The sequence below is a fragment of the Pelophylax lessonae genome (assembly GCF_965119305.1).
Source record: "Pelophylax lessonae genome assembly, chromosome: 1".
In the NCBI taxonomy this organism is placed as follows: domain Eukaryota; kingdom Metazoa; phylum Chordata; class Amphibia; order Anura; family Ranidae; genus Pelophylax; species Pelophylax lessonae.
In genome coordinates, this window is record NC_138768.1 from 166,548,691 (window position 1) to 166,573,675 (window position 24,985).

Below are 24,985 nucleotides of genomic sequence, written 5' to 3' on the forward strand. Positions count from 1 at the left end.
ATTTAATTCTTAATATATTCATATTACAAGTCCCTTGGGGATTACAACTCAAAACTTGCTTGGAGCAGTGACTTTGGTGGCCACCTATAGCTATGCCTCTTGATACATCAAATATGCATATTTGAATACTTAATTACTATGATTAATTGGATGGATCAAGAGCAGCAGGTTGCTTTTAAACCGTCTGTGTATGCGTTTATCTATGGAGTACATTTAACTTATTTGAAATAAAGATTTTGATTATATTTAACAAATTTGGAGCGGTCAGACATTTAGAATAAGACCAAGCAAGTAGCATATTTTAATGTAATACAAAGAAATCACCATTACCTATGGGAGAGCCCATATACATTTCTTAGGGAACGACTATCTTATCTGCCTCCATAATCCCAGGGAGGTACTTTCTGAGAGGAGCACTGGGGAAGTGGTAATTTCAGATCTGCGCACATCACTTCTGCAAGCAATTGCCCGTTGGTCTTTTGAGTGAGCGAAATTCTGACCCTGGAGTCTTCTGCATCCCCATCATCAGGTACAAACTTGTCTGCTTCTGTGTCCTCCTTCGCAAGTTCCTTTTCTGTTAATGAGGGGGGAGGAAAGGGGAAATGCCTACAGTTGTGACCTTGATGGCCCAAACCAAGAAGCATGACTAAAAGCTGTTGTAGCATTCTTGCTAATGAAGATGGCAAATCCTCCTCTGTTACTCAGTAACTGGAGGAAGGTGCCCCAGAAGTAGCAGAAGTACCAGATAGGAAAAGGTAGTGAGAACCGCTCACGGACTCTGGACAACGGGACCTATGCTAAAATAGCAATCCCTAGTCAATCGACAAGGCACTGTGCACTGGTTACCCTTGGAGAGGTCTCCACTAATTTGCCAGTGCTCCCTACTGCCCCATTTTGTGCTCACGTAGCCCTGAGAATGAAGCTTGCTGCCCTAAGTCATTTACAAAGAAGTGTTTGCAGCTGTGCATGGTGATCAGTTGCCTCACTGTATTCCTGCCCAGCTGTCTAAATGCCATGCTAATGTCACCACTCTGAGTGCCAATGAGTGCAAGAAGTTTGCTGCCAGATAACTTCACCCCCACTTATGACTTCATCATTTCATGCTGAGCACAGTCGCAGGAAGGGTGGAAAGAACAACTCCACCCCTTCAACAGGCCCCAGAGTCTTCAGCACAGCAATCCGGGCAGCTCAGGATAAAAAATAAAAAAATAGTGCAAGAACAAATTAAGTAAACTATAAAAGCAGTCCCAAAGTAGGGGAAAAACACCCAGCATAGCTGACTCCCTGCCGACTTGTAATCAAAAGCAGCAAACTACCACTTAGTCTCAGGCCACTTTTCCTCACAAATCGTCCTAAGTAAGGACGGGGTGGGGGCTGTTCGGGTAATCAGCAGGGCTACCCAGGCCATCGCCGTTCTGGCATCTGGGGTCAGGGTTCCATTGCTAATGGCCATCTGCCGTAGTGACCGATCCAGATGAAGCCCATTCCTACCCAAGCAGGAGTGTTAAGAAAAATCCAGGAAACAGGGAACTAAAGAGATTGTCAGAGTCATTGCTAGACAAAACCATCATCTAATGACACTAGCTAAAAACCGAGGCTTAGTTGAGCTGGGAGGGGTTATGCCTGGGTGGGAATTTCTGCCTTTTTTGCCCAGTGTCTATTCACCTGAAGGTGGCAGCATAGCCAAATAGCCTTGAATATGAAGTCCTGTGTGCCCTCTGATGTACTATTTAGAAAGACACACTCATCTGGCAGTGTATCATTTTACAAGAAAAAAAAAAAAAGGATCCCAAATCCAAATGGTTAATATACACTGCAGTCAAGAAAATTCATGAAGTGACAACATATACAGGGTTGAATACTAAATATCATTGAACAATTTACAACACAAGACCCTAAAGTATTTTGGTAACTGTGCATTAGTGTGTGATATACACACACACACTCTAAAAGGAACCAAGGTCCACACTAATACATATCTTCTTATATTATGCATCCCATGCACATCACATGACAGATGAAAAATTCCACAGAAGATACTAGGCCTGGTATTTACATCTCAAAGCATGTTACAGCTTCAACATGAGCCTAAAGATAAAATTACCTGCTTTTTTTGTCCTATTCGATGAGCTCTGGCTTGTGCCTGCAAGTCATTCTGCGGATTCCAGTCTGAATCAAAAATGACAACTGTATCAGCCGAAGCCAAGTTTATGCCCAGGCCACCAGCTCTGGTAGAGAGGAGGAAGCAAAAATCCTATCAAGTGAAAAGAGATTATGGTTAGACATATTAATGGCTTGTCTATTTACCATATGGATGCTTGAGTGCATAAAGCTGAACTCCAGGCAAATAATAATAGAGATGAAATACCTAAAACAGAACCGTATTACATGACAAAGAAAAACTGAATTTTTGTAAAATCTTACCGTAAAATTCCTTTCTCTGAGTCCTCCGACAGTCGCCACCACTTCATAATCTTCACTAATGGGGTAATTGACCTTTGCTCCGCAGGAGTAGCTAGGCAACAAGATTTGTTAATATCAAAGCTTTTAGCATGTCACACCCCTAGGGGGTGGTCCCCTCAGTCAATATCTCCCTGCTTCCTGCATTCTCAACTCAGTTTCAGTAGCATAGCAGTAGAGTACATAAACCCCAAAAGAGGGGCGGGGCGGCGACTGTCGGAGGACTCGGAGAAAGGAATTTTACGGTAAGATTTTACAAAAATTCCGTTTTCTCTTACGTCCTCCGACAGTCGCCGCCACTTCATAATCTTCACTAATGGGGACGTCCCAGAGCAGTGTAGACATGAGGGGTGGGAAAAACGCAGCCGCGCCTAAAGCAACGCAGTACCCACATCAGAAAAAAGAACCTTACCAAAGTAAGAGAACCAACTGGGCAACAGGAAAAACGTGCTCAACAGGAGAAACAACCCAGGAAGAACTAGTAACCTAGGGGTAAAAACACCCCAACAGCCAAGGACCCAAACAAGGGACCCTAAGGCACTGCCGCACTAAGAACTTTACGGCCAAAGGAAGCATCTGCCGATGCCTGAACATCCACCTTGTAAAATTTTGAGAAGGTGTGAACGGACGACCAAGTCGCCGCCTTACACACCTGGGCCACAGAAGCCTGATGACGATAGGCCCAAGACGTACTCAGAGACCTGGTAGAGTGCGCCTTCACAGGGAAAGGAGGAACCTTTCCCTTCAAAGCATAGGCTTGCACAATGGTCTGCCTGATCCATTTGGCGATGGTCGCAGCCGACGCCGCCATGCCCTTCCGAGGTCCCTCTGGAAGGACAAATAGAGAATCCGACTTGCGAAAGGATTTTGTCGACGACAGGTAAACTCTGATCGCCCGAACCACATCCAAGGAATGCAAAGCCACCTCCTTTGGATGATTAGGCTTCGCGCGAAGGTAAGACAATGTCCTCATTGAGGTGAAATTCCGAGATCCTCTTCGGAAGAAAAGAAGGGTTAGGTCATAAGACCACCTTATCCAAGTGAATCACCAAGTAGGGAGAGCTGCAGGACAAGGCCGCCAGCTCCGATACCCTGCAAGCCGAAGTGATCGCCACCAAAAAGGCAACCTTCTTGGACAACAGAGACAACGAGATCTCCCTGATCTTCTCAAAGGGAGCATGCTGCAACACGGACAGAACAAGGTTCAAGTCCCATGGAGGTAAAGGGTCCCTCCGAGGAGGGGCCAAGTGTCGCACCCCTTGAACAAAGGTGCTAACCAAAGAATTAGACGCCACAGGGCGTTGAAAAAGAACGGCCAGCGCAGAAATCTGACCCTTAATCGTGGCCAACACCAAACGCTGGTCCACGCCCGTTTGAAGGAAAGCCAACACTCTCGATACCGAGTATGAGCGAGGGGAAAACCTCCCTGGACTCACACCAGGCAAAATACGCCTTCCAAGTACGGTAGTAAATCTTCCCCGAAGAGGCTTTTCTAGCCTTGATCAAAGTGGGAATGACCTCAGGGGAGAGACCCCTATCCTTCAGGACCTGGCTTTCAACAGCCAGGCCGTTAAAGCCAGCGACTGTAAAGCAGGTTGGAATATCGGCCCTCGAGACAGGAGATCTTCTCGAAGAGGCAGACGCCACGGAGCGTCGAACGCCAGATTCACGAGGTCTGCGTACCAAGACCGGCGAGGCCAGTCTGGCGCCACCAGAATCACCGTGTGCGATTCCGAGGCCAACCTGCGAAGGAGCCTGGACAGCAGCTGAATCGGTGGAAAGGCATACATTAGACGATACTGATGCCAGGGCGCCACTAACGCGTCTGCCCGAGGATCGCGCGTCCTTGCCACGAACCTTTCCACCTTGTTGTTTAGACGAGACGCGAACAGGTCCACATCTGGGGAACCCCACTTCGCGCACAACATCTGAAAGACATCCGGGTGAAGGGACCATTCCCCCTGGTCCAGGGTCTGGCGGCTCAGATAATCCGCCTGCCAGTTCTCCACCCCCGGAATGTGAACTGCAGATATCGCCGGGACGTGCATCTCGGCCCAAGACAGAATGTCGGCTACTTCCCGAGCCGCTCGGGCACTCCTGGTGCCCCCTTGGTGGTTGATGTAGGCCACCGCTGTGGCATTGTCCGTCTGCACCCGAACCGGACGGCCCTGAAGCCTGTCCGTCCAACGCAGAAGGCAGAGATTTATCGCTCGCAATTCCAAAATGTTGATCGGGAGGGAGGATTCCTCCTCCGACCAAGTTCCCTGGGCAGACAGAACGCCCAGAACACCACCCCAGCCCGACAGGCTGGCATCCGTGGTGATTACCGTCCACGACAAAGGACGAAAGGACTTGCCCCCCGACACCGCCGGGGACTGGAGCCACCATAAAAGACCCCTTCGGGTGAGGCGGCTCAATGAAATCCACAGATCCAGAGATTGCGGACGCCCGTCCCACTTTGCCAGGATCTCCGCCTGAAGATCCCGCGTGTGAAACTGGGCGAAGGGAATCGCCTCGAAAGCCGAGACCATCAATCCCAGACACCTCATACATGTCCGGAGGGACGAGCACTGATTGTCCCTGAGGGACCTGACTTAGTTCTGAAGTGTCCGAAGCTTGTCTTCTGGCAGGAAGACCTTCGCTTGAACAGAGTCCAGGATCATCCCCAGGTAGGGGAGACGAGCCGACGGACACAGCGTTGATTTTGGAAAATTTATCGTCCAACCGAACTCCTGCAGAGTCTGCATCGTGATGGACAGGTCGTTCACCAGGCCCTGACTGGTCGCAGACCGAATCAAGATATCATCCAGATACCCCAGGACAGAGATGCCCTGGGCTCTCAATAAAGCCAGGACCGGCGCAAGCACCTTGGTGAAAACCCGTGGAGCCGAAGCGAGACCAAAGGGTAACGCCACGAATTGGTAATGATCCTCCGCAATGGCGAATCGAAGGTACCTCTGGTGACCCTCGAAAATGGGGATGTGAAGGTACGCATCCTTCAAGTTGATGGAGGCCATGAATTCCCCCAGAACCAGGGCAGCCACCACTGAGCGCAGGGATTCCATGCGGAACTTGCGAACCCACACAAAGCGGTTCAGAGCTTTTAAGTCCAAAATCGGACGTACCTTGCCCTCCTTTCTGGGCACAGTGAACAGATTGGAATAGAACCCCCGAAATCTGTCCCGATGAGGTACCGGAACCACCACTTCCTGGGCCCGCAGGTCCCGCACCACCAGGTGCAGATCCTGCAAGCGCTCCGGAGACAGCTGAAGATATGAGGGAAAAAATCTGCCCGCCGGCCGAGAGAGAAACTCGATCTTGTATCCAGATCGAACGATTTCCTGAACCCACCTGTCCCAAATGCGGGCCAGCCAAGTTTGAAGAAAACCGAGCAAACGTCCCCCCACCCCGGAACCGGGTGAGGGCGCCTCTTCAGGCCGAATTGGCATGGGCAGCGGACCCGGACTGGCCGGACTTCTGCTTACCCGCCCACGGCTTTTTCTGGGAGCCTTGGCCCTTGAAGGGCTTGCCCTTATATTGCGACCGAAAGGCACGAAAGGACCCCTAAGGGGGCCTAAACGAAGTATTCTTCTTACCGCGAACAAACTTATTCTTGTGAGTTTGGGGTAAGAGTGCTCTTACCCCCGGAAATTCCCTTTATCAGAGTATCCAAAGACTCGCCAAAAAGGCGAGATCCCGCGTAGGGCAAATTAGCTAAAGTCTTGCGAGATGATTGGTCAACCGACCAACATTTCAGCCATATCAGGCGACGGTTCAATACCGCCACACTTGAGAGGCGTGCAGCCAAAGGGACTAAATCCAAGTCCGCATCGCACAAATACATGACACCCTGATGAATTTGATCCACCATAGCCAATGTTGTCGGTGGAGCAGAGTCAGCCACCAGGGTGCGCCTGAGCACCTGTGCCCAATCCGCAATAGCCTGGGCTGCCAAAATGGAAGCAAAAATAGGCTTCAGCATAGAACCAGCAACCGTATAAGCATGACGGGCCAGAGACTCCAATCTCCTGACTGTAGGGTCCCGGAACACCGGGGTATCCTCAGCAGGGATCGCAGTGGATTTATTCAAAACCGCCACCGCGTGATCCACCTGAGGCGGCACACACCAACGCTCATTAGTGGTGGGTGTAAAGGGATAACGCAGCTTGAACTTACTTGGCACAGTAAATGGCTTCTTTAAATTGCGCCATTGCTCATCAACAGCGCGCTGAAATTCCGCAGGGCAGGGAAAAACCTGCGCTGTTTTGCGTTTCCTTTGCGTCCCATAAGAGGACATCAAAGCAGGAGGACATGGTTCATCCTGCAAACGCAGTGTTTCCTTGATAGAAGCAACCAACTCATCCATGAGTGCAAGCTCTTCAGGCGAGCCAGGGGGAGAATTATCAACCCCTTCTACCTCAGCCTCCCCCTCAGACCCCCCAAGGTCCAGAGATGAGCGAGACCCTGAGAAGGGCACTCCAGCCATAGCAGCCCCATCGCCCTCTGAATCAGAGGAAATAGACAATCTGGGCCGTTTTGCGGATCAATCAGCCATTAGCATCTGCACCTGAGAAGCCAGGTTCGCCACAATAGCAGCCAGATCAGCCCCCTCGGGGGATGCAGCAGCCCCTTGGCCCCCCACCAAGGTGGGAGGAAACTTGCAATCCTGAGAATCCATGCCCCAGCAATAATTGAAAAAGGAGGACTGCCCCTTTAAGACCGCGGCGAGCGTAGCCCACCGCACACTACTGTATGTACCGACCCCCACAGGGATAAGGACACTGAGCAAGGAATTACAGGAAAAAGTAAAGGTAAAAACCTGGAGAGATCACACAGGCTGCTGCCACCGATCGCTGTTCCAGAGCAAAAGGAAGTGATGCAATGACTGACCGCCCTATAAAGCCTATGCAGGCTACACAAACATGGCCGCTCGGCTGAGGCATTTTAGGCAATGAGAAAATGGCGCCGACATGTGGCTGAATGATCGATCGCCGCCAAAATGGCGGCGTTTGGCGCCAAAACACCGCGCCGTACCACACAGGGCCGGTCACCATAATTTTGCCGCAAAAAAATGGCGGGACGCAGTAGCGGCCGCCGCACAACATGTCCAAACCCAGTCTGCCCCATACTCTCACATAGCAGAGCGGGAGAGCCCCCCCCCCCCCCCCCCCGCAGCCCACAGAAAGGCAGCTATTCCACACAGGAATCTGACAGGGAGCTCAGCAGATACACAGACATGCAGGGTCACACAGTCACAGACTGACACCCAAAACAGACAGGTCCCCACATAGAATTGCACTTACCAGTCCGGATGGCGTGGGGAGCCTTCTCCAGCGATCAAACCGCTGCACTGAGGACAGGGAGTGTCGCAGCCAGGACGCAGTGGAACTGCGGTGCGAAACCGCAAATGGCGTCCGGTGAGGTAGCCACCTCACAGACAGCATCCCAGCAGCGAACAGGGATGGGTCGTTCAATATGCCAGGGAAACCTGAGCTGAACGCTCGATGGCAGGCTGGGAAGCCCCTGGCCCTGAACCCTGGGATCCAGGGTGGCCAGTCCGAGACCCAGCTCCGCATGATCATCTTCATCCGAAGAAACTAAACTAATGCTGAGAAAAAGAACAGCTAAGTTAAAGAAAGAGAAAAATACTCAAAATAAAATCAAAAAGAGGATAGAAGGCTGAGACTGAAAGCCCCAGCACAGGATCAGCCAGCTACTCCTAAGCTAGGCATTAGAAACTGAGTTGAGAATGCAGGAAGCAAGGAGGTATTGACTGAGGGGACCACCCCCTAGGGGTGTGATATGCTAAAAGCTTTGATATTAACAAATCTTGTTGCCTAGCTACTCCTGTCAATTACCCCATTAGTGAAGATTATGAAGTGGCGGCGACTGTCGGAGGACGTAAGAGAAACTGGATTTTTGTCTTACCGTAGAATCCTTTTCTCTGATGTTCACTGAGGGACAAAGCTTCATATCTTCTTTGACCCTTGGGTTATGCTGCTCTCCATAGGAGAACTAGGTGGAAACAAAACTTGACTACGCTCCTAGGGCGTATACTTCCTACTTCCTGCTATAGGACTTCAGTTTGTAACAAGCAGTCTTAGAAGAATACATAAGCCAACTCAACAGAGGGGTGGGTGCTGTGTCCGTCAAAACATCAGAGAAACAAGATTTTTGTAAGATCTTACCGTAAAATCTTTTTCTCTGAAGTCCACTGACAGACGCAGCCTCCATCTTCATTAGCTGAATGGGTTATGCTCCTCCAATCAGTAGTTCTACGCAGGATTTAAATCTACACGCCCACTGGGCTGTCCCTACTTGCATAACCCACACCCCCTCTGCTCAGCAAACCAGTTTGTTTCTGCCTAGAGAAGGACTAGGACCTAGGTTTCCTGCTGGGACTTCGGTCTCATTTATTCTTTTCAGAATATTTTGTTTTATTTCCCTTTACTCACTTGCTAGCTAGTGTTCAGGATGGGGTCCTCCTGGTGATCTACAAGCAATGCCGACTGGGGTTTCGCACTGGATAATCTAGATCCTTATGGCCCCACCAGCCTGGCCTACGAGCGTGAGAAGGTTATAGTCCCACAAAAGGCCTCGCCACGTCAGTTCCCCTTTCCGGATGGGGACGAGCCTGTGAGCGGATGCCTTGCCGAGACGCGAGGACCTGGAACGCCCCGAGTTGCAGAGTACCCCTTGGCTGGTAGCACACCCACTTCCGGTGGGAGGAGATCTGCTCGGAGCAGAGTCCACCCGGTCCATGGCGTGGTGAGTAAATGTGACCCCCCTTGCCCCTGGTGGTCTTGGGGCGGGATGTGGGCCCTCTCCTGGGGATAATAGGATCTGTACCTCCAAAAAGATCTCCCTGGCCTGTCAGGTACTCGACCTCTGTGCCGTCTTCCTATCCCGTCCCCACGGCGTCCTGAGGGGTGTGGCAATAGTACCTTGGTTTATTGTTGGGTCTTGTTGTAGATCCTTGAAGCCTTCATTGTGGGGGTCCCTGGCCGCATGGCATGCCGGGGGCGCCGCCATTTTAAGCATGGGCAATGTGTATATTTTTTCCATTGACTTGTATGGAGCAGCCATTTTCCCTGAGCTTCCTATTAAAATGCATTTATAATACAAACAGAAAAAAACTTGCCCAGGGGACTTTGAATGAGGCTACACACTCACACACATTGTACCATAAAGTTCAAATAATTTGACAATGATAGAAATGGTAAATACATACAATAAAAACATGTTGGACTGATCAGTGGTATCCATTGCATCAAATACAAGTATATTCTGAAATATGCAATAACAGTGTAGACCTGCATTCAATGCGTGTATAAGCATATGTGAACATGATAGATTGTAGTAGCCTTGTACTTTACTGACGCGTTTCGTGAAAATATGATTTGCTTCTTCAGGAGTAGGTTTCTATCATGTATCTACAAGGTAAAATAGTATTATCAATAATATACATATGTCTGTATGAGGTGTTCAATAGAAAACGGAGCAGTCATAAGAGCTCCATACTCACTGAATCCGTCTCAGTATGAAAGCATTGAATATGCTGGTCCATATGGACGTCTGACCCGGGAGCTGTGGGGGGTCTCTAGTGGGCGCGGGGGATCATGGGAAGAGCAGGATGAAGGGTGCCAAAGTGCATAACCGTATACCTGTATTAGGGTTAAAAAAAACGTCCATATGGACCCGTGTATTCAATGCTTTCATGCTGAGACGGATTCAGTGAGTATGGAGCTCTTATGACTGCTCCGTTTTCTATTGAACACCTCATACAGACATATGTATATTATTGATAATATTATTTTACCTTGTAGATACATGATAGAAACCTACTCCTGAAGAAGCGAATCATATTTTCGCGAAACGCGTCAGTAAAGCACAAGGCTACTACAATCTATCATGTTCACACATGCTTATACACGCATTGAATGCAGGTCTACACTGTTATTGCATATTTCATAATATACTTTTATTTGATGCAATGGATACCACTGATCAGTCCAACATGTTTTTTTTGTATGTATTTACCATTTCTATCATTGTCAAATTATTTGAACTTTATGGTACAATGTGTGTGAGTGTGTAGCCTCATTCAAAGTCCCCTGGGCAAGTTTTTTTCTGTTTGTATTATATATACTTTTTGGGATGGAGGCACACCACTCAGTTGGCCGATCCAGATCATACCCCTTGTTTTATATTAAAATGCATTGACAACCGTTTTTGTGTAGTCCTATGTACTGCACTAGCAGTGTGACCTTTTACATCCAGGCCAAGGTCACTTCCTATGGATTCTTGTCCTGAACTGCCTCTGCAGCAGGAAGGGTTTTCTTTGGAGGTGGTACAGTACCGGGGACTTTGCGGGCATATACCTGCACACTCTGCTGTTAGTGTATTTTAAAAGGGGGACTCTGCAGACCGCTGCCATTGGCGCTTCTTAAAAGTGACAGTACTCCGTTTTTCAGCAACTTGGAATATGGAGTCCTAGACTGTAAATTCTCCCTCAAACCCTCTGTGCGACTCCTGGACAGTCCGGACCGCAGTCGCTGGCCATGATTTCAGCACCTCTGGAAAGCCTGGCGACAAAAGTTGATTTTGTCATAAAAAAAGGTTAATAGTCGAAAATGGCCGCTGCCTTCTCCATCTTTGGTGGAGTCCTCTGATTCAGAGGCCGATGTGGTCGCCACGGACACCCCCCCTACCTAAGGGTCGCTGTCAACGCAGTCAGATGGTGAGGAGGACCTGTCTTCAGCTGCAACGCGGGAAAGTGCTTTGGTGGAAGCCCTAATTATTTCATGAGGGAAACTTTAAAGTTGGCCGATGAGCCCACGCCGGCAGGGACACTGGGGGCCTTTGGCTCCCGCAAGACCCAAAAGTCTGGCAAGGTTTTACCCTGTTCAGAGACTTTTCATGATATTGTGAATGACCAATGGCGGAGCATTAAGCATGTGCTAGTTGTGCCAAAACGCTTTAAACGCTGGTATCCTTTTGCTGATACGGTCGCCAACTGTTGGACGGTGCCACCTAAGGCGGATCACCCCGTTTCCAGGTTGAACAAATCTATTGTGCCTGTGGAGGATTCCCCCGGGTTTTACGGATCCGGTGGACAGGCGGGTGGAATCACATTCCCGCCATCTTCACGTGTTGGCAGGTTCCATCTTGAAACCGGTCTGGTGTCTGTTTTGGTGTCACAGACAGTTACGGAATGGATTAGGGTTCTAAAAGGGAGCTTGGACCCTGACAGTTTCCCCAGAACTGATGGAACGTTTGGACCAGATGGCCCAGGCCCTGGTGTTCCCCGTGTGATGCGTTCATGGATGCAGCTCCCCTGGTGGCCGGAGTTTCGGCCGTGGGGAATGCCCTATGATGCATGGTTTGGGGCCCCTTAATGGTGCTCAGAACCAAACGCTGATCTACACCCTGTTGTAGAAACTCCAGCAAACGGGACACCAGAAAAGGAATGCGGGGAACCCCCAAGCACCCCCCCCCCCCCCCCGCCCGAGACTCACACCAAGAAATGTATGCCCTCCAAACATGATAAATCTTTCTAGAAGTAGATTTTCTATCTTTTAACAGAGCAGGAATCACCGAATTTGACAACCCTCTGTCCTTCAGTACCTGGCTTCCAGGCTGTTAAAGCCAGCGACCGTAAAGCAGGATGGAAGATGGGCCCTTGAGACAAGAGATCTTCTCTGAGAGGGAGTCTCCAAGGAGCATCAGCTACCAGTCTTACTAGGCCATCATGCCAAGACCAGGCGAGGCCAGTCCAAAGCCACCAGAATGACTGGAATCCCTTCTGCCTCGATTCTGCACAGAAGTCTCGGCAGAAGCTGTAGCGGAGGAAAGGCGTAAATCAGATGATAGTGACCCCCAAGGGGCCACCAGAGCGTCGGCCCAAGGGGCCACCAGAGCATCAGCCAAAGGATCCCAAGATCTTGCCACAAACCTCTGAACCTTCTGGTTGAGACGAGAGGCCAACAGGTGCACATCAGGAGTCCCCCACCGGAGACACAGTTGTTGAAACACTTCCAGGTGAAGAAACCATTCGCCAGGCTCCAACATCTGTCGACTGAGGTAGTCTGTCTGCCAATTTTCCACTCCTGGAACGTGCACAGCAAAGAGGGCCGGAACATATTGTTCTGCTCACTTTAGAATACCGGCTACGTTTGGTGCCCCTTTGATAATTGACAAATGTCACAGGCATGGTCCGATTCATTCCTTACCGGACACCCCTGCAGACGATCCGTCCACAGGGACAGGCAAAGCCTGATAGTTGAATCTCCAGGATATTGATCGGCAGGACTGGACGACTCTTGAGTCCAAACCCTCTTGAGTCGAAACTCTGCCCAAGACACCTCCCCACATGGACAGACTGGCGTCCATGGAAACCACTGCCCAGTACAGGGGGAGAAAGGACTTCCTCTGTCGAAGCGTCAGGGAACAGAACCACCACATCAAGGATCCCCTCGTACCCCAGCTCAACATGATCAGATTGTCTAGAGACTGAGGATTCTCGTCCCATTTGGCAAGAATCTCCTTTTGCAAAAGCCTGGTATGGAACTGAGCAAACAGAACCGCTTCGAAGGTGGAGACCATCAAGCCCAGCACGCAAGTCCTGAGAGACGACCGATGGTTGAAAAGGAGCCGAATGGCATGCTGCAACTTCAGCAGTTTCCCCTACGTAAGAAACACCCTGGCTGAGGCTGAATCCAACGTCAGACCCAAGTAGTCCAGGTTGTTGGACGGAGTCGGAGCGGATTTCTGAAAATTCAGTATCCAGCCGAACTCTTGCAGAGTTTGCACAGGGATGTCCTGATCGTCTGTTGAGACAGACGGAGACTGTCCCGGTACCCCAGTACAGCGATCCCCCTCTGCCTGAGCAAGGCCAACACCGGGGCCAACACTTTTGTGAACACCCAAGGCGAGACCAAAAGGTAATGACACAAATTGATAATGCTCCTCCCCCACAGCACAGCAAAGAAAACGCTGGTGCCCAACATATATTGGAATACGAAGGTAAGTGTCCTTGATATCGATAGATGCCAGAAAATCCCCTTGATGAAGGGATGCCACCACTGTGCAAATAAACTCCACCCGAAATTTCTGAACCCAAACAAAGCGAGTCCGGGCCTTGAGGTCCAAGATTGGACGGACCCAGACTTCCTTCCTGGGAACATTAAACAGATTTGAATAAAATTCCCGAAAATGTTCCAACTCTGGAACCGGCACAATTACTCCCTGTGATAGCAGATCCTGCACCGCACTGTAAGGGCCCTACAGCCAATCCGGGGACAGGCGTTGGAAGGGAACAACCTTGCTGGAGGCAAGAACCGAAACTCGATCTTGTAACTGGACCGAATCAACTCGTGGACCCATTTGTCTTGAATAAAAGAAAGAAAAGGGTGTGGAAAGAAACAGACGTCCCCCCCCCCCCCCTAGACAAGGGTGAGGGTGCCCCTTCAGGCCGAGGAGGGCTTGTCTGCAGAACCAGTTGAACCCACTTTTTGACATACCAGCCCAGGGCCTCTTGGAACCTCCCGCAAAATTATGGGTGGATGCTTGAGCCCGCAGGACGAAAGGGCCGTTTGTGAGCCAAGAAGAAAGGACCACGTTTACGACGAAGGTCTTTGCAACCTGTGGAAGCACGTAAGACCTTTAAAGATTTCTTCCATAGAAACTCACGTAAGACCATTAAAGATTTCTTCCATAGAAACTCAGAACAGGCGATCTCCTACAAAAGGGAGATCAGGCAATACCTTTTTGGAAGCCTGGTCCGCAGTATTTCAGCCAAATCATGCGGCGAAGGGTCACAGCTGTCACAGACACTCTGCAGGTTAAAGGAGCTGTATCCAGGGAGGCATCACAGATATACTGCGATCCCTGTATCAACTGATCCACCAGCTCAGGGGGATATTGACCCCCTTTCAAATCCTGGCGCAGAAGCTTAGCTCATTCCGTTAAGGTCTGGGAGACCAAGGTGATGGCAAACACTAGCCACAGAATTGAACCTGCCATGGTGTAAAGGTATCAGCTCTCTTGTCCACAGGGTCCTTAAAAGACCGGGACTCCTCCACTGGAAGAAGCGTGGCTTTATTCAATCTGGAAACCTGAGAATCCACCACCGGTGGAACTGTCAGTTTTTTCAAAATGATACCTCCTAGCGAAATGCTTAGGTATCCCAACCATGCGTTTCGGTGATCCCCACTGACTTGCGAGTTGCGACAATCTCGTTGAAATTGGCAGCCAAGGGGAACACCTTAGTCACCTTGGATGGTCTACGGGTACCAAATTGCACCAACGCAGCCGTTGCAGCATTAGCTGTGTCCTCCCATTTTAAAGTTTCCCGCACTTAACCAGTGCCCCCACAAGCACCTTTTCATGTGCGGCTGTAGTGGAAGAGGATTCATCCTCACTGTCGGAGCACTCAGGGTGCGTGGACGCAGACCCTGTGGGTGGACTTCCGTCCACAGCGGCCAGATCCACCTCAGAATCTGAGGAGGCAGGAGACAGATGAAGAGGGAAGGGGGGGGGGGGGGCGCTTCTTGCTAGGAAGCTTTGCAAAGGCCATATCAACTTTAGACACTAGTGACTGCAGGACCGCCAGCATGGCCGCCAGGGCAGACTGAGACCCAGAGGGTCCCGCAGCTTCCGAAAGTGGGTCAGGTGGTGAGACATGCTCCAGGGTCTCCATGGTTAACCCAGAGGCTGCCGGTAATATGTTAAAAAGAAAAAAACTGCCTTTAAACCCATCCCCCCTCACCGATGCAGCGGAAGTACTACAAGTCCCAGCGCACCAGCAGCGCTGCTATAGCAGAAAGAGGGAACTGTATACCCGCAGGGACTCACCACCACCAACTTAGGGAAGGATGCAGAGCGGCAAGCTGCTAGCCAGGTGGCGATCAAAGAGAAGGAGGTAGCGCCATCACTGCCACTAGAAGACAACCGCCACGGCACCGCTCTACATGCTACAAGAAAATGGCCCCTGCAAGGATTTCAATGGGAAACTCCGAAAACATGACCATCGGGCTACACAAACATGGCTGCCCGAAGCTGTAGACCAGCCATCCACAGCAAAATGGTTGCGCAGCACCCAGGACCCCCAATGGCTCTTCAGGTACTTGCATTGCAGTCCGCTAGGGAGGCCCTAACAGGGACCCCCACCCTGACACTGCCACATAAAACAATTTGGGAGCCGCCGCAGTGCCCCCCCCCCCCCAGCGCAACAGAGCATGACCCCTTGCCTGAGGTAGCCAGGCCACCCCAGAGAGGAGGGACTAAGAGGCGTAGGTGAGGGTATGTGGCAGGGGAACCCCGCTAGTGAGGAGGAAAGAGGGGGACCAGGCGGGAAGGAAGGACACAGAGGGGGCCTACCAACCTGAGGAAAGGGCACGCGTCTACCCCAAAATTTTCCCAGAGGAGGGAGGACACTACTCACCACACCTGAGAACCAAGCGGGCACCACTCCGAGCAGTCTACTGCACCATCTTGGAATGGGGGTGCCGCAACCAGAGGTACGCTGCGACTCAGGTCGTGACCAGTGTCGTAACCAGGGCTATGCGTCCTCACGAGGTGTTTCACTCGCCGGCCAGCCCCCGTCCAGTAGGGCTATGCCGCGGCCAACCTAGCGCGGAGCTAAAGTTGGGTCACACTCACTGGCCAAACTGGGAAGACTGTAAGGATCTAGGATATCCAGAGCGTCGCCTAGTCCGGCAGTTGATTGTAGTTCTCGCAGGAACAGAAAATAATAAAAGAAAAAAAGTTCCACTTAAAGAAAAAATGCCAGAACCAGAGATCCCAGCAAGAAACCAGGTCCTTACTCCTGACAAGGCAGAAAAAAAACTTTAGACCTATAGCAAGTGGGAAGTTTACCCCCTAGGACTGGCCTAGGGACAGAGTCAAGTTTTGTTTCTGCCTAGTCCTACTCCTAAGGAGAGCAGCATAACTCAAGGGTCAAAGAAGATATGGCGCTGTGTTTGTAAATGAACGAAAGCAAAATTGTATTTCTGCCTATCTTGCCCTGAAATTTACACAGCCCAGCTAGGTGGGCGACACAGTTTTTGTTACAGTGATGTCCTATCTTTACCTCCAGTCTGCTAAGGGGACAGAAAAAGAGAAGCAGCAGCAGACTAATAAAGCCTTATCTCTCTGCTCTCTCCTATTAGCATTCTCCTTTTCAGGATATTTGCAAGTGCTCTGCAGTACAGAGGACCACAAGAGGCAGATATCAAATCAAATTTAAGCACTTACACTAGTTAATAAACCAAACATTTAGGCCTGATTTACACCTTTGAGCTATGTGCATTTAGGAATACACAAAGACATGTATGTCATAAAAATGCATTAAATCCAATGAAGCTGCTCATATCTATGGTAAAAAAAAAAAAAAAGAATGTCTGATTGTCTGTACATTTTCATTTGCTGTGATCGCCAAAAGAACAACAAAAATACAGGAAAAAGTGCACAATCCATGTTAAAAGTTAACAAAAAAATGAACAAAAAGCAGGACATGAATAGATGTGAACCTGGCCTTCGGGCTAATTTACACAGGCATAGAGGTCCAAACGATGTGTGTTTGTGTCCAGAACTGCCAGATGTTACATGGAGCTGCCGCCCACAGACTATTAGAAAAAAAAAAAAAAAATCAATAGAAGCGGATGTGCAATTTTTCCACTTTTGACTGCTTACATCCGTACAGGGACAGATGCACAGCCCTGGACACAGTCTATTTGCGTCCAGGGCTGTGCATCTGTCCCTGAATAAATGCAAGTGATCGGATGAATTGGAAAGTATGTACAGTTCCTGCATTTGTCAGCTTGTGATTTTTTTTTTTAAATAGGCTGCTGGTGGCAGCTGCACATGATATCTGCAACTCCCAGGTGCATGAAAACACAACCTATGGGCTTCTGCACCTGTGTAAAAGTATCCTTAACGGCTAAAGTGGTATACAATTCTTCGGCTGCATTAGGTTTATTTTTTATATTTTAACCTGGTGATCTGGTCAGAAAATCTGATGTTTTTAAAAAACAGGTCTCTTGTATGAGTAGCAGTTAGAGAGGTGAGACAAACCATTTAACAATGACAAGGGTGCGTACAAAGATCAGCTTCCATGTAAAAAGTTTATCCTGGAAAGGAACAACAATTTTGCTGCAGCGGCTTATAAAGCTTTAGCTGTAGTTTGGCTTCAATATGTTTAGAGTATCTAAATTTGCTAGTGCATCTAACACTCCTAACGCCCCTAGACGGACAAAGCTGCCATCCAAAGGTGTCTTTGTTGTGCTCCTTCATCCAGAGTGGGGCACACTAATACAGAAGGTAGGTCACTGGCCAAATCACCAGGTGAAAATTGAGCGAAAAAAGTAAAAAAAAACACAAATGCAGCCACCACATCTAATGATCGGTAAGCTGCGATATAATAAATTTTTGGTTTTGGGTTTAGGGCTCGGTTCACATTTGTGCGATGCGGGAACGCTGCGAATATGCAGCGTGATCCCGCATCGCATCTGCACATCTGGCAGTTCACACTGCCACATGCGATACGCAGGGGGTGTCAATTAAATATTAACCACACCCCCAGTTTGATCGCATATCGCAGTGCGATCTGACAGTTCGCACAGAAACGGATCGCTCAAGTGTGAACCACTGTGCGATCCGATCCTGATGCAGCTCAAAAAATGCCTCATGTGCGTGTTTGGTGCGGATACAGTGCGAATTCAGCCATACAAAGTGTATGGCTGAACTCGCATCTGCACATGAGATCGCATGTAATGAAGGGCTGGGAGCTGTGTCTCAATGAATTTTACAGGGAGTACAAAAAAAATAGGATTTTTGGTTTACTTGTAAATGGATGTCCAATGCTGAAGAAACACCAACAGATCTGGTGGAGTGGGCACTGATACTGAAAGGAGAGAACCCTTTCCTTGAAAGCACAAACCTTAAAAATTAGCTGCCCAAGCCATTTACATATAGTGAAAGAGGAGGCAAGCTTCTTGCATTCTCAGGGTAAATGGCAGGCAGAAGTGCGTCAGCCAGGTGTCAGCAGCTACGTCACCAACCAAGCAACAATGTTATCCTTTGCTAAGGGTGTAGGTTTTGTTTCCTCATTTACTGTTAACTATCTTTTTTGTACGCTGTGCATTACTTATTTTGCTGGAAATTTTTTAGAAATTCCAAAAAAAGTAAAGGTTATCGTCCACCAATGTAGTAGACACATTAGGCGTGAATAACTATACATGATGCTTTAGGGTCTGCTTGCCAAGCGGAGTGTACGCAACACAGAATTCCGTACCTGAAACGGACAATACAGGACCAACCCTGCTGATGTGGGACCTGGGTAAAGTATATACCAGCGTCCAAATAACTGAAGATGGCAGAATATAACCCACGGTATTTGACCTCCTGTCCTGTACTGTAGGATTAAGATAGAAGTTCTCCACATTCAATGATACATTTTGTAGGATGTAGATTTAAAAGTTTGTCGATGATGGAAGCAGCAGACCTTTTCTTGACAAAATCCTCTGACTAGAGTACTAGAAATCACTTCGGAAAGAATGTGTATGGAATTCATGCTTTGTAGGCGAGGAATCCCCAGATAAAATGGCCTCATCGGAAAGCAGTCCTGCACTAAATGGAACTACAGAATACATAACCATAGCAGAGAGAACCCCAGGATACTTAATGAATGGGAAAAACCTGCACTCGTTGGCTAACTGGAGAGACCTAACCACTTTAGGACCAGGCCTTTTACTGAGATTTGTTGCTTACAAGTTAAAGTGATAAAGTCTTAAGTTTTATTTTTTGTTAAAAATAATAAACCTGTTAAACTACTTACCTGCTCTGTGCAGTGGTTTTGCAGAGCAATACAGATCCTCCACTTCTCAGGTCCCTCTTCGGAGCTCCTGGCCCCTTCCTCCCTACTCCTATCTTGCTATGGGGGTGCCGAGCTGCAGCTCCCTGTGTCCATTCAGACATGAAGCCAGGGCCCAGCCCCGCCCCCTCTTCCCCCTCATTGGCTCACTCACTTTGACAGCAGCGGGAGCCAATGGCACCGCGCTTCAGTCTTAGCCAATAAGGAGGGAGTGTCCCTGGCAGCCGACACTACTGAAACATCACTGGATCGAGATGGGCTCAGGCAAGTATTAGGGGGGCTGCTGCACACAGATGGTTTTTAATCTTAATGCTTAGAATGCATTAAGATAAAAAAAAAAACCTTCTGACTTTACAACCACTTTAAAATCAGTATTTTTTGCTAGAAAATTACTTAGAGCGACCAAACCTCATTTTTTTTTTTTTTACCAGAGACCCTAGAGAATAAAATGGCGGTTGTTTCAATATTTTAGGTCACACTGTATTTGCGCAGCAGTCTGGCAAAACAATTTTTTTTTGAAAAAATATATTTGAATTAAAAACAAAACAAACCGTAAAGTTACACCAGTTTTTTTTTTGTATAATGTGAAAGGTAATGTTAGGCCGAGTAAATAAATACGGAACATGACATGCTTTAAAATTGCACACGTGGAATGGGGACAAACTACGGTGCTTAAAAATCTCCAAAGCTTACACCTAAATATTTTTTACAGGTTACCCGTTTAGAGTTACAGAGAAGATCTTGTGTTAGAATTATTGCTCTTGCTCTTAACTGTCACGGCGATACTGCACGTGTGATTTGCACACCATTTACCTAGGCAGGCACGACTTACGTATGCGTTCGATTCTGTGTGCGAACATGGAGGGATGGGGGCGCTTTAAATTATTTTACTTTTTATTACTACACTCTCCCTTTAATTTTTTATTATTTTTGATCACTTATTGCTTTTTCAAGGAATGTAAACATCCTGGTGACAGCAATAGGCATGTGACAGATTCTTTTTAGGAGTGATCTGAGATCCATAAGACCTCAAATCCTTCCTTTGTATTTAAAAGCATTCAAAATAGTAGGATCAGCGCTTTTGAACTCTCAATTTTTTTAAAAATGGCGCCTTTAAGGTTCCAGTAAACCGCAAATGATGTTGTGATGATGCTTCCAGGTTACCATATTCGAGATCCAATCAAAGCTGATTCCGGGAGGGAAGAGGTTATTACAAGTAGCCTCCCGCTGCTTGCAATAGCAGCCAAGCATCTGCTTAGCTGTATCGATTGTTATTACAAGAGCGCAGACCGTTGGCTCTAAAAAAACGGAAAAGAGGTGATGCAAGCATCACTCCGGTACAACCACATGGTCAAATGATGTACAGGTATGCGATTTGGTGGCAAGTGGTTAAAGGAATTCCAATATTCAGCCTCAATATACAAGTAGCCATAGATAGTAGAAAAACCTACCAATTCAGAGTAGAAAAAACTATCAATTCAGGTTAAAAAAAAATAGCACAAAGGAAATGTTTATTTTCCGAAGGATACAAAGCACAACTGGGCAGGTGTAAGTTGAGGGGTTATAGTAAAGGGTGGGCTGGCTTTCAGGATTCTATGTACCTAGTATCTTTTTCTCATCCAGGGGGAAATATGAACCCTAGATTGCTTAATTAAAATCAAGCTGTGTCCCTCCATGGAAAACAGTAAATATCCTCACAAATAACATGACAGAGAACTAAAATTCACAAAAAGCATGTCCTTTGGCAAACACCATTTACAAAAAGTAATTTCCTATGTACATAGACATTACCTCTGAGCCTTCAGCATTAAAATGATCAAGTGCTTGCCTTCTTATTTCTCCTTTGATGGAGCCATCTAACCTCTAGAAAAGAAACATTTTCAGAAATTGATTAAAAATGATTTGACATGTGCATTTGACTTTTCACCACAGAAGTGCTCAGTAACTACTGACCTGAAATGGAAACTGTCGAGACTTTAAATATTCTGCAAGGATGTCCAGCATCCGCACCATTTGAGAAAAGATCAAGACTCTATTACCACGCTCACGTAAACGTATTAATAATTTGTCCAAAAGAATAAGTTTCCCACTGCTCCTAATTAAGTGCTTTGCAGGATAAAGGGTAACAAAAACAGAAATATCACATTAAAAAAAAAAAAAAACACAAGATTTTCATCACCCACACAGAACAAACTAGAGGTAGAATTCTTTTGGCAAATGGACCCCAAAGAGCACTTGTAGACTATATGAATAAAAATGAAACTTACCTGGTGTTACTTTGATTATAACACAACATTCCACTGCTTAGAAGTACTAAATAAATGCATTGTTAAGCATACTGCAAAATTAATTTCTTGGAATACATTGAAGAGCACATAAATTCAAAGACTGTTGATTATACTGTCACCAGTAAAAAAAAAAAAAAAAAAAAAAAAAAAAAAAAAAAACAGTGGCCAGCATGCTTTAACACCTCCTACACCCAAGCATGACTGTTTGTGAAAAACCAATTTCAAGAGCATGAACAGAGATTGGGGGGTAGGATTGTGTCCTTTAATAAACTCCAAAAAAGAGGAATTTATTTTTCAAAGCAGAATTGCTCTTTATTTATAAAAATGAATGACACAAACAGCAGGTATACATAGTGTACATTCAATTAGGAATAGGAGTACTTATTCAAACTAAAAATGTCAACAATGCCTAATAAGAGAAGAACACAGTGAATAAACACCAGTTTGAAGAGAGGCAATAGTAGGACTGCCCCCAAGGGACAGGGCTATGAGCTATCCAACCATGGTTGTCAAATTTTCCGTATTTCCAGGGGCAATTTCTGTTGATGTATGTCAGTTTGTACATTGGCAGGACCTCATTATTAATCGATTCCCAGGAGGATATCGTGGGAGGGGAGGGGGAAATCTGCTCAAAGAGTATTTCCTTTTTAGCGTAATACAGCAAATACCATATCAACAGCTTGGTTTATCTAGGTCTTTGCTTACCCAGTAGTGCCAGTTCAAGTGTACAAGGGAGAGACAGCTGTAGAAGGGAGTTGAGATCAAGAACAGCCGTCCAGAACTGTGCTACCCAAGGGTATGTCCAAAACGCATGGAAATAAGTAGCCTCAGCCATATGGCATCTAGTACATACAGGGGATCATTGCGGATAGATTTTTCGCAATCTCTGTGGCGTGAAGTATACTCTATGAAGAAATTTGATTTGAATAAGTTTGTCTCTAGAGGCCATTTTGAAGCAGCCTTCCCAAACCTCCCTGTCTAAATCAGGAATAGCTGTCTGCCATTGTTCCCAAAGACAATCTATCTTGGGTGACTGCACACTAAGGAAAGCAAGATCGAGCGTGGATAAGGGCTTAGAGACTACTGTGCCAAAAGCTAAATCGGGTCAGTTTCAAGCGTAGGAGAATTTGGGAATTGGGATCGTACAGCATGTTGAAGTTAGAAGTATATACCCTACGAGGTAGTCCAAAGCTAGCTGAGAGTACCATTAATGGTAGAAGAATTCCTGCAGGCATGATATCCCTCAGTCTCCGAACACCAAATCTAGCCCAGATCTGTGGGTCAGGGAGCATCATGATGTGTGGAAAGGAGGGAATGCCCCATAAGGGTTGATAGGGAGACCACTGGTTATGCTTGATAAACTGAGCCCTGGCAGCTATCAACACCTTTAAAGCGGTAGTATCCCGCTTTTTGACACTTTTACCTACAGGTAAGCCTATAATAAGGCTTACCTGTAGGTACAAATAATATCTCCTAAACCGGCACGGTTTAGGAGATATTTACAGTGCATGCAGCCGCTCGCGCGAGCGGCGCATGCGCTCTGAAGGTCCGGGGGGACCTTCAATTATGTTTGCCGGAGCCTGCCGGAAAATGCGCGCGGGAGTGACGTCATCGCGGCTCCGGCCAATCATCGCGCCGGAGCCGTCTCTTCCGGCCAATCAGCGCGCCGGAGCCGCCGAACCTGGAAGAGACGGCGAGGGATCATGGCAGCGCCCGCAGCGATGTCCGGGGGTCCGTGTCGGGGTTTCGTTTTAAGGTAAGTTACACATAATGGGCTAGTATGCGATGCATACTAGCTCATTATGCCTTTGTCTTGCAGGTTTTTTTTTTTTTATAGGGTTTACAACCGCTTTAAAGGTCACTCTAGTGGAGAGTGGAAGGGATTGGTAGGCCCTCTGTATACTAAATTGCCTAGTTCTGCAAGCGGTCCCAAAAGGGCTGCCTCCAGAGCGCTGCGTTCGTAAATCCACCAGTCGTCCGTAAGGAATACAGCCTCCCAGAAGTATATTTGATAGTTAGGAAGGGCCAACCCACCTTAAATAACTGGGAGCTGAAGAGTGGACCTCGCCAGATGCGCAGCAGCCCCTGCCCACAAGAAGGAACCTATGCAACTGTCCACTTCCCTAAAAAAGGTTTTTTTTTTTTAACCATTTGGGCCAATTAAGGAACACGTAAAGAAATTTAGGGAGGAAAACCAATTTTTAGTATATTAATGCAACCTTAAACATTCAGGAGGTAAGTTGGTCCAGGAGGTACATCTGCCCTTTAGTTGTAGTACAGGGCAGGAATTTAGATCATAGAACCTAAAGAAATCTAAATCTCTAGACACCACGATACTTAAATTCTTCAACAAACAAGGGAGTAGGTGAAGCTCAACTCCTGGGAGCTAAATCTAGTTGAAACAAAATTGACTTACTCCAATTTATCCTGACACCTAAAAAGTACCCAAGCTCAACAAAGATAGCCAGAGAGGTCTGCAAGGAGACGTTCGTATCTCTGAAATAGAGCAAGGTGTCATTTGCATAAAGCAAAATCTTCTCCTCCAGGGGGCTGATCCGCCAACCCTCAACTAGCGGTGAAGCGCACACCAGAACGGCCAGTGGCTCAAGAGCCAAGGTAAATAGACTCGGTCACAAGGGGCAAACCTGGCTAGTGCCCTTGGTCAGAGGGAATAGCACTGAGATCCGATCACTAGTGCGGACTTGGGCCCTAGGAGTCTTATACAGCACACCCAACCACTGGAGAAATATGGGGTCAAAACCAAACCTACAAAACACGCTCCAAAGGAAGGGCCACTCGAAAGAATGGAAGGCCTTTTCCGCATCCAACTAGGCCACCACCCTTGTGCCAGCATCATCATGAGTGACTGAAAGATTGAGAAAGAGGCGACGGATATTTAGGTCAGACCGTAGAGAGGCGGAACGCCAACATTTTCAGCATCATTACAGATTACAGTACAAGACACAATGTGCATACTACTCATTCATAATGAGTTATAGGCATGCGCATTCGGGTGATCAGACACCGGAAAAACTTTGGAGAACATGACCCTTGGGCAACCTCCCCTATAACCCTACTCTGACTCCTCAGTTTTGTAGCAACTAATGGAGAGTAAATCAAATAGTGGAAGGGGAGGGTGGCTAGCACCCTGTACTGTGCTCCAACATATTTAATTTACAAGCAAATCAAAATGCCTCTACTCTTAATCATATAGTATAGGAAACAGATAGAATTTTCACACATGGAATGTTCCCAAGCAAATAAGAAGGGTGGACAACAAAGACAAAAGCTGCTTAAGCAGTAGACGATGTCAACCAGGTACATTTTTTTAAAACGTATGAACAGAAGATCAGGTGGCAGCCTT

General features: G+C 47.6%; 1 protein-coding gene across 2 annotated transcripts in view; it reads right to left on the reverse strand.

Annotated features, from left to right (window-relative positions):
• The window catches only part of CHD1 (chromodomain helicase DNA binding protein 1), a 219,189-nt gene that overhangs the window by 112,141 nt on the left and 82,063 nt on the right, over nt 1–24,985 (reverse strand). For both annotated transcript variants that reach the window (XM_082243068.1, XM_082243067.1), the window contains 3 exons: nt 21,287–21,439; nt 21,125–21,196; nt 2,105–2,254 (listed from right to left, as the gene is read on the reverse strand). In XM_082243068.1, the coding sequence (XP_082099194.1) occupies nt 2,105–2,254; nt 21,125–21,196; nt 21,287–21,439 (375 nt within the window). The remainder of the gene's footprint in view (nt 1–2,104; nt 2,255–21,124; nt 21,197–21,286; nt 21,440–24,985) is intronic.